This window comes from Rhinopithecus bieti, unplaced genomic scaffold (genome assembly GCF_001698545.2).
Source record: "Rhinopithecus bieti isolate Rb0 unplaced genomic scaffold, ASM169854v2 scaffold_32083, whole genome shotgun sequence".
Taxonomy (NCBI): domain Eukaryota; kingdom Metazoa; phylum Chordata; class Mammalia; order Primates; family Cercopithecidae; genus Rhinopithecus; species Rhinopithecus bieti.
The window spans coordinates 1,085,962-1,096,556 of NW_016814096.1; the positions used below are offsets into that span (position 1 = coordinate 1,085,962).

At 38.1% G+C, this 10,595-nt stretch overlaps 1 protein-coding gene across 5 annotated transcripts in view; it reads left to right on the forward strand.

The window, feature by feature from the left end:
- The window catches only part of HIPK3 (homeodomain interacting protein kinase 3), a 95,449-nt gene that overhangs the window by 73,016 nt on the left and 11,838 nt on the right, over positions 1-10,595 (forward strand). For all 5 annotated transcript variants that reach the window (XM_017849720.1, XM_017849723.1, XM_017849721.1 and 2 more), the window contains 5 exons: positions 1,732-1,851; positions 3,397-3,483; positions 3,990-4,174; positions 5,604-5,763; positions 6,517-6,640. In XM_017849720.1, coding sequence (XP_017705209.1) covers positions 1,732-1,851; positions 3,397-3,483; positions 3,990-4,174; positions 5,604-5,763; positions 6,517-6,640 — 676 coding nt within the window. The remainder of the gene's footprint in view (positions 1-1,731; positions 1,852-3,396; positions 3,484-3,989; positions 4,175-5,603; positions 5,764-6,516; positions 6,641-10,595) is intronic.

The following is a 10,595-nucleotide window of genomic DNA, read 5'->3' on the forward strand; positions in this document are numbered from 1 at the left end:
TAGATGATATTTAACTTTCGGGGAAGAAAAAACAGAAAATAGAAGAATTTAAAGCACCTATTACATAATCGTGATTATAGCCTATAATCTAATCATGATTATATTAATCTAATCATGATTAGAACTATTTTCTCTGTCAAGAGGAATAAGAGAGGTAATTAATTTAGGTGACTTAAATGTTCCTGAGATGACTCTCATTTAATACTGATTATTAGATTAGATGTTATCGTTTACTTTAATCTATTGTCATCATGAATCTTCCCTTTTAGGTTAGGTTTTCTATATTCTCCACCTTCCCTCCTCCACGTTCAGGATTCCACTGAGTTTCTGTAACATTTTCCATACATTCTGTTGTCTTTCAGCTTTCTATCCAATTACTAGCTTTGATACAGGTGCAAGACTACTGTCAGTTCTGAACAAGTTAGTAATTGAATCAGAGTCCGGTAATCCTTTAGCTGTTGGAGTACTGAGGCACCAGTAAAATGGTAGAAATACAGCCTTGGCTTTGTAGATTAGTCTATGGCCTGCATAGTACCCTGGAGCAGGACACCCTCTAGTGGCAATTTCAAGTTGATTTGTTACTATACTCAAGGACTTCACTGTTCATCTTGGACAACTGATGTTAGTATTAAAAAGGACCCCAGCGATTACCCAGTGACTGCCCCCTTTTCATTTTATAAAGGAGAAAACTGAGGCCCAGAAAAATGAATTAACTTGTCAAAAGTCACAATAGTAATTTTAAAGACAAAGCCTTGTCCAAAACTCAGTTTTTCTAAATTTTATAATGAATGTTTTATTTTTTTAAACTAAACTTGGAACAGGTATTATCTGATCCAGATTGACAATGTTTTCAGGATGTATATTACCAAAGGGATTAAAAAAAGTCGTTGGCCATTGGCATATAGCATCAATAGTCTCACAGTTCAGTGTTTTTTTTGTTTGTTTGTTTTGTTTGTTTGTTTTTCTTTTGAGACGAAGTCTTACTCTGTCGCTCAGGCTGGAGTGTAGTGGCGTGATCTCAGCTCACTGCAACCTCCGCCTCCCAGGTTCAAGAGATTATTCTGCCTCAACCTCCCAAGTAGCTGGGATTGCAGGCACGCGCCACCATGCCCAGCTAATTTTTGTGTTTTTAGTAGAGATGGGGTTTCACCACATTGGCCAGGCTGGTCTTGAACTCCTGACCTCATGATTTGCCTGCCTCGGCCTCCCAAAGTGTTGGGATTATGGGCGTGAGCCACTGTGCCCTACCCACAGTTCAGTGTTCTAAAATATTTTACAAAATGTATGAATGCAAAGCAAATAAATTGTAGTGATTTTTGTAGTCATCTTTGTTTTGGCCCTGTACTTTCAGTGTTTGGATGTGTGAGGGTATTCTCTCTTGATTTTCCATATTTGCATATACTATAACCTTAGCATAGTTTTTCCCCCCACCCTTCCAGTGCAAACTCCTGTTATTTTTCCTTTAACACCAAACTTGAGGACTACCTCTTCTAGAACTTTACCTGACCACAATTACTTTAGGTATGCCTTTTCTATCAAGCATGCTTTTATTATGATACTTATAATTCTGTATTATAATTTTTTCCATATATGTTCTCCACTAGACAATGCATTTCTTGAGGGCATAGACTATGTATTTTAATACCTGACCTAACATGCAGCCTGGTGTCTGACTTAAGTGTTCTGTCACATGAAAGAATAAACTATTCTGTTCTGTAAATTATTTTTCAGATTCGATACATTTCTCAGACTCAAGGTTTACCAGGAGAACAGTTGTTAAATGTGGGTACTAAATCCACAAGATTTTTTTGCAAAGAAACAGATATGTCTCATTCTGGTTGGAGATTAAAGGTAATTCATTAAAAAATAGAATATTTAGAAGACTAGTTTTCTAAGATGCCTCATATACATGGATAATACCTTCCATATCTATTTGCATTTTACTAAATTACTTCCTTCTTTTGAATTTTCATTTTTGGCCCTTCTTTATTTTATTTTTTTTCGTTTTTATTTTTTGAGATAGAGTTTCTCTCTCTCGCCCAGGCTGGAGTGCAGTGGTGCCAACTTGGCTCACTGCAACCTCTGCCTCCTGGGTTCAAGCGATTCGCCTGTCTCAGCCTCCCAAGTAGCTGGGACTACAAGCTTGCACCACACGCCCAGCTAATTTTTATATTTTTAGTAGAGACAGGGTTTCGCTATGTTGGTCAGGCTGGTCTTGAACTCCTGACCTCAAGAGAACCGCCCGCCTGTGCCTCCCAAAGTGCTGGGATTACAGGCGTGAACCACCATGCCTGGCCCTGTCCTTCTCTCTCTCTCTTTTTTTTTTTTTTTGAGACGGAGTCTTGCTCTCTTGCCCAGGCTGGAGTGCAGTGGCATGATCTTGGCTCACTGCAACCTCTGCCTCCCAGGTTCAAGCGATTCTCTTGCCTCAGCCTCCCAAGTAGCTGGGTTGACAGGTGCCCGCCACCATGCCCAGCTAATTTTTGTATTTTTAGTAGAGACAGGGTTTCACCGTGTTGGCCAGGCTGGTCTTGAACTCCTGACCTTTTGATCTGCCCGCGTTGGCCTCCCAAAGTGCTGAGATTACAGGTGTGAGCCACTGTGCCCAGCCCTCTTTCTTCTTTAAGAAGAAAGTCCTCTTAGAATAACTTCAGTTACTCTCTAATTCCACAACATAATTATTAATTCATCTTAAATTTTAAAAAACCTTTATGTGTATAACTATATTTGTGTTGTGTGTTTATCTTCTCATTTCTACATTATTACACTTTATAGGACAGGGGCTGAATCTGACCTCTTACTACATGTCCCAAGTGTGCTAGGTTCTTTGGGGGAATCAGTAAATCCTCAATAATTAACTTCATAAACAGTTATTATTTTTTTTTGAGACAGAGTCTCCCTCTGTCGCCAGGCTGGAGTGCAGTGGCGTGATCTCAGATCACTGCAACCTCTGCCTCATGGGTTCAAGTGATTCTCCTGCCTCAGCCTCCCAAGTAGCTGGGACTACAGGCATATGCCACTGCACCCAGCTAATTTTTGTATTTTTAGTAGAGACGGGGTTTCACCATGTTGACCAGATGGTCTCGATCTCTTGACCTCGTGAACCACCCACCTCGGCCTCTCAAAGTGCTGGGATTACAAGTGTGAACCACCATGCCAGGCCTAGTTATTTTCTTTACGGGGTTTGTTAAATTTGTAATTTTTTTCTTGGCCTGAACCAAGCACTTCTCATTTTTTTTGTGTATACTTTAAAAAATACATTTTGATAGTTTCTCTTTTGAAATTACTATTTGTCTTAGAATATTTAATATATTAGACTAAATGTGCCAGGATTAAAGAAATTTGCATATTGTGGATAGTAATGTATTCTTTTTTACTTTTGATATATGCAATAAGACATTGGAAGAGCATGAGGCAGAGACAGGAATGAAGTCTAAAGAAGCCAGAAAATACATTTTCAACAGTCTGGATGACATAGCGCATGTGAGTACCATAGCCACATTTGTTAATCTGGTATGCTTAGATGGTAGACTTGAATGCCAAGGGGCCCAAAACATGTTACTCAGTTTTTAAATGGCTACAGAGTCCATGCTGTTTTAAGTTTTCAAATGAAACTGACTCTATTTTCAACCTTTCAGGAGCTAAATTGCATTTGTCATTATGAAAATTTTTAATTTACCTATTCGTTCTTTAGTAAAAAAGTGTTTGCTTTGAAAGGAAAAATCCTAGCCAACAGATTTCTTTTCCCTGTATTTCGCTATAAATGGATATTTGTTTAATTTTTAAAATCTTCTTTTATGCTTTGAATCCTATTTGGTACCTCAACACATTTTGAGGATTTAATATTAATTGTTCTTCTTTGTTTTAAGATAATTGTAGTTCCCTCTCCTCTCCTGTGTTGTGATTTTTGTTTTCTTTTTTGACTGTGGAATTTATACTACTCTCTCTGGCTTATTTTTACTTGATGGCTTGAAATTTTGATTTCTTAGGTGAACACAGTGATGGATTTGGAAGGAAGTGATCTTTTGGCTGAGAAAGCTGATAGAAGAGAATTTGTTAGTCTGTTGAAGAAAATGTTGCTGATTGATGCAGATTTAAGAATTACTCCAGCTGAGACCCTGAACCATCCTTTTGTTAATATGAAACATCTTCTAGATTTCCCTCATAGCAACCAGTATGTTACTTTAAGATCTTTTAAAGTGGTTCTAAAAAAATAATAAGTCTATAGAAAATCACTGCATCAGAGAAATTACTTTTCTTCATTAAATACAAGTAACCTGAGTAAAAAGAGGCTAAGCTAACTTGACCAAGTTCATGTACACCAGTCACTGTCTGGAACTAGAACTGAAGTCTGAATTGCAGTCCAGTGTTCCTTCTCCAAAATGCGATACTAAAAATAAGATTGAGTGGTTTTGTTTTTATTATACATGACTTTCTTATCTTAATAACCAGGCATATATAAAAGGAAATGCTAACAGTTTTCTCTTTCAGGTCACATTTCAGTTTTCCCAGACCGTAGATTCTATCATATTTTGAGTCCTACAACTTCCATTTTACATTTTTTTCCCCACAACTTTTGTTTTCCTTTTTCCTCTTTTTCTCCTGCATTGTGAAGGAAAGGAGCTTTTTCGTGGGTCAGTAGATTATAGGTCGGTAGGGAAGAATATATACTAACATTCCAAAGGCTTGTAATATTACAAATTCTTTGTATTTTGTTTGTTTGTTTGTTTATTTTGGAGACAGGGTCTTGCTCTGTCAGTTGCCCAGGCTGGAGTGCAGTGGCACAATCTTTGCTCACTACAACCTCCGCCTCAGGCTCAAGTGCTCCTCTCACTACCTCAGCCTCATGAGTAGCTGGGATTACAGGCATGCGCCACCATGCCTGGCTAATTTTTTGTAGAGATAGGGTTTTACCATGTCGCCCAGGTTGGTCTCGAACTCCTGGGCCAAGTGATCTACCCACCTTGGCCTCCCAAAGTGCTGGGACTACAGGTGTGAACCACTGCACCTGGCCAAATCTTATAAATTCTTCGAGACTCAGACATATTTTGGGAGATGAAGGGAGTAAATTTAAGTGACTTAAAACAGCTTCCTTCAGTATTTAAAAAGACAAAATGAAGAAGGCATAGGAATGAATCCAACGTTTATCATTGTGAATTGTTCTTAAAATTTACATTTTTCTACAACCCATTTAGATTTTCCCCTCAAACACTTAAAATGTCCTAATGTTTTCATATACAGTCACTTTGAAAGTAACACGATAGCAACTCTTTGGTACTGTTAATTTAGTGGTGTGGAGATCTAGAAATTTAGGAAAAAATTTTTCGTGTAGGGGTCTTAAAATTATTGCATACTAACCAAAAATGCTTACTATGGTTTTACTGTTTTAAGAAAAATATTGCAGAATATATACTTTTACTTGCTCCGAAACTTAATCTTTTCTGGTAAGATTTCCTGTTAGAAATATTACTGGAAAGAAGCGATTAAGTGTAAATCACAGGATTTTTTTCTTTTAGGAATCATTTTTTTATTTTGTCAATGTACCTCAATTTAAAACTAAGCATTTAGAATAATACTATAATACCCTCACTTTTTTTTTACAGTGTAAAGTCCTGTTTTCATATTATGGATATTTGTAAGTCCCACCTAAATTTATGTGACACAAATAATCACAACAAAACTTCACTTTTAAGACCAGTTGCTTCAAGCAGTACTGCTACACTGACTGCAAATTTTACTAAAATTGGAACATTAAGAAGTCAGGTAAGAATGTGTAGTAATTAATAACTTAGGGTCTTTTTTTAATGATTGCTCATTTTACTTTTGATATATACAGAAGTTTGGTGTCAGTTAGAATGTACAGTACTAGTGAGGTCTTACTATATCTGTTTTACCAAATCTCTTAAAATTTCGAGGTAACAATTGGAACATATCCACTCAAATTCATTTTTTTTCCATTCCTCTCTTCTTTCTGTAAATATCTTCCATCTGCCCTTCTATGCCATAACTCTACCAAAAGTAGAGGTCAGTAGAATCAGTTTTTAAATTTTAATTTTGGCAGCTTGTTTTTGTTCTCATTTTCTGGGTACTTTTTTTTTTTTTTTTTTCCTGAGACAGAGTCTCCCTGTGTCTCAGGCTGGAGTGCAGTGGCGCAACCTCTGCTCACTGCAAGCTCCGCCTCCTGGGGTCACGCCGTTCTCCTGCCTCAGCCTCCTGAGTAGCTGGGACTACAGGCACCTGCCACCGCGCCTGGCTAACTTTTGTATTTTAGTAGAGACGGGGTTTCACTGTGTTAGCCAGGATGGTCTCCATCTCCTGACCTCGTGGTCTGCCTGCCTCAGCCTCCCAAAGTGCTGGGATTACAGGTGTGAACCACTGCGCCCGGCTCTGGGCACATTTTAATTGTAGAATTATGATCTTAAGAAATGTGTTTGAATTCTATTTCTACAGCATGTGTATTTCATTTAGAATACTGCTCTGTCTAATGTGCTCTGTATAATGTGCTAATTGTTTCAGGCATTGACCACATCTGCTCATTCAGTTGTGCACCATGGAATACCTCTGCAGGCAGGAACTGCTCAGTTTGGTTGTGGTGATGCTTTTCAGCAGACATTGATTATCTGTCCCCCAGCTATTCAAGGTATTCTTTTATTTAAATTTTGCTTTGAATCTAGGCATGCATTATTTTAAAATAAGCTTAGGAATCTATTCATTAAATATATTGTATAATTTTTGCTGCATTTAGTGCTACATTTGAATTTGATTTAAGCTGTTCAGACCAAGCGCAGTGTCTCTCGCCAGCACTTCGGGAGGCTGAGGCGGGCGGATTACTTGAGGCCAGGAGTTTGAGACCAGCCTGGCCAACATGGTGAAACCCCGACTTTCCTAAAAATACAAAAAATTAGCTGGGCATGGTGGTGTGCGCCTGTGGTCCCAGCTACTTGGGAGGCTGAAGCTGGGAAGTGGAGGTTGAAGCTGGAAAGTGGAGGTTGCAGAGAGCTGAGATTGTGCCACTGCGCTCCAGCCTGGGTGACAGAGTGAGACTCTGTCTCAAAAAAAAAAAAAATTTGAGCTGTTCAGTAAGCCTTTAGACCAGTGACACTCATTTCTTGACTGGAACTCCATTACAGTCATCACTAACAAAATGGGTCATATGACAATTGTATTTCCTGTAGAGTGTAAAATGATAAAATACCTTAATAGGAATGATTGAACTTGGGAAGCTACAAGTTGGCCTATGCTGGGTATCACTGTTTTAGACATTTGTCTACCAATACCAAACATTAAAGTGACTGAGAGCTCAGTTATTTAAAATTTTGGTCAAAAGAGTTTTGTCCCAAAATACTATAGTCTTTATTGATAGCTTAGGTAATAAATAATGGATTGATTTCAATTAAATTAATGTCCCTTCATTAAATAAAAATAGCCAATTAAATCCTCAAGTGGAATGGGTGACAGAATACCTTTGAAGAGGCTATACATTCTTTTTTTTTCTGAGATGGAGTTTCGCTCTTGTTGCCCAGGCAGGAGTGCAATGGCGCGATCTCGGCTCACCGCAACCTGCAACCTCTGCCTCCCTGCAGCCTGCAACCTCCGTCTCCCAGGTTCAAGCAATTCTGCCTCAGCCTCCTGAGGAGCTGGAAAGCTGGGGTTACAGGCATGTGCCACCACGCCTGGCTAATTTTGTATTTTTAGTAGAGACTGGGTTTTTCCATGTTGGTCAGGCTGGTCTTAAACTCCTGACCTCAGATGATCCACCTGCCTCAGCCTCCCAAGTGTTGGGATAACAGGTGTGAGCCACCATGCCTGACTGGCTATACATTCTTAAACTAGGAAATCTCCTAATGGTTCCTAGAGAATCATAGCATCAAACCTCACTACTGGAATAACTGGACTAAAACCCTACTTCCTAAGTCCTTTCCTGAGATTTTGTCCTTGCTAAGCTTTAACATCTAGTTAATGCAAGAGGTCAATTACAGATGGGGCCCTAAAACAACATGTCCAACTTAGTGGTGATATTGTACAGAGTAAATGAAAACAGTTGGTGCTAAGTCAGAACACCTGGAATCTAATTCTGTTTCTCCTTTTTACTGTATCATTGTAGACTAGCCTGTTTATTTATTTCAGCCTTAGTAAAAGGAAATAGACTGAATAGATAATATATTGGCCATTTCCAACTCTAATATATTTTGATTCTGAAGGATTAGAGTGTGTCTTTTTTTGAGACAGTGTCTTGCTCTGTTGCCCAAGCTGGAGTGCAGTAGCACGATATTGGCTCACTGCAACCTCTACCTCCTGAGTGCAGGTGATTCTCATGCCTCAGCCTCCTGAGTAGCTGGGACTACAGGTATGCACCATCACGCCTGGCTAATTTTTGTATTTTTAGTATGTACAGGGTTTCACCATGTTGGCCAGGTTGGTCTCGAACTCCTAACCTCAAGTGACCTGCCTGCCTCAGCCTCTCATAGTGCTGAGATTACAGTCATTAGCCACTGCACCCGTCCTCTGATTTTTTAATTTTAAGCATTCAAGCAACTCTAAAACTTTTTTTTATTTTAATATTTCCCACAGTACCAAATAAAGAACCAAGAATATGTTTGTTGACTTGATTTGCTGGTAATAAGAGATGTGAAAACAGGTCAGATCTTCAGTTACTGTTGTTCTATCAGGGTAGCTTTATTTTCATTGTTGACTCTGAAGGTGAAATTGTGACCCAGCCACAGTGGTGGTCTGTGAGTATCTGTAACAGTGACATTTCTATTACTTTCTGGTAATAAAAATGCCCACATCATTATAGTGTTAGCAATAATAGATGCTAACAATATGATGCTGTTGTGTTTTCAGTTTCTTCCCCAAGTGTTTATTATAAGAATTTCAAACATATAGAAAAATTGAAAGAATAGTATGTTTTCTACCCTAGATTCAACAGGTGTTAATGTTTTACCATATTTGCATTATCAATCTACCTACCTGCTTACGTAGTGCACATATGTGTACTATTTGAAATTAAATGGTAGACACTACTTCTAAATACTTCAGCATGGAAGATTGGTGCTTTTTAAAAATATGTTTTTTAATCACTTATCACTTGTGTTATCTTGACAAATGCATTTTCACTTAAATTTATAATCTACACTAACAAATAGGTTCTTTGGTTCTAGTAATCCCTCCCATGTACCAAAATCAGTTTTAGGGTCACCACTTATACTGTGGTATATTTCACGAAGATTTGGAATAGCAGGTTTTTTTTCAGAGCCTAGCTTCTGTGGCAATAACTTAAGAGACTTCTGAGATACGTTTCTAAACAGCATTGAGCATCATTCTTAAAACATTTCAATGAGGTTAGAAAATCTTTTGTCTTTTATATGGTTTATAATTGATGAAAAGTTAGAAACCTTTTTGTACATAAAGTAACAACTATATCACTGGTTTATAATATGGGATAATCGAAAGAAAAGAATTACTATCACAGACTCATTAACCCTCTAAATGTCATGAACAGCACTTTTGAATTAGAATTACTAGTGAGAAGAAACACAATATGTTTTAGCTTATATAACAGGTGCAGTTGCAGCAACAGGCCAGGCAGGCTCTATAAATATGTTGTTTCTCATCTTAGTAGAGTGTCTGCCTTAGAAATGAAAGCACTCCCTCTAATCAGTCTTAGTGTCGGACCGGTAGATGTTATGTAGAAATTGTAATGTAGAAAATTTCAACATTGGGCTTCTTGCCCCTCCCCTTCATTTATCCCCTCCCTTCAGAATGTGCCATTGCATTTACAAGAAACATTTTAAAATAATTATTGGGCAACTATTGGGGATAGTAATTATGGTACCATGGTGGTTTATATTTTAAAATAAACTTTATCCTTTTGACTTAAAAATTTTACTTTGACGCTATCATGTTTAGGTAATGCAGTTAATATATTTTAGATATTATAATATGTAGGTATAGGCATATAATTACTATATCCGTAAGACTGCTTATTTTAAGAAGTACACTTGTTTTTAAAAATCAGCTAAGCTTTGGCCGGGCGCGGTGGCTCAAGCCTGTAATCCCAGCACTTTGGGAGGCCGAGACGGGCGGATCACGAGGTCAGGAGATCGAGACCATCCTGGCGAACACGGTGAAACCCCGTCTCTACTAAAAAAATACAAAAATCTAGCCGGGCGAGGTGGCGGGCGCCTGTAGTCCCAGCTACTCCGGAGGCTGAGGCAGGAGAATGGCATAAACCCGGGAGGCAGAGCTTGCAGTGAGCTGAGATCCGGCCACTGCACTCCAGCCTGGGCGACAGAGCGAGACTCCGTCTCAAAAAAAAAAAAAAAAAAAAAAAAAATCAGCTAAGCTTTTATTTAATATATCTGAATGTTTTATTTATTAAACAAGCTTTTAAAATTATTTAGTGACCTGAAAAGTTAGGTATTCATCCCCTCTAGATGACAATATTAGAGTAAAATACATTCCAGCAAAATTCTTTTCTGTTATACTAAAATAATATTCATAAGCTTTTTATGCCTTATTCTCCAAGTATTAAAGCAAATATAATCAAAGATAAAGTTTCAGCTAACCTAATAACTATACAAAAATTGAGATCT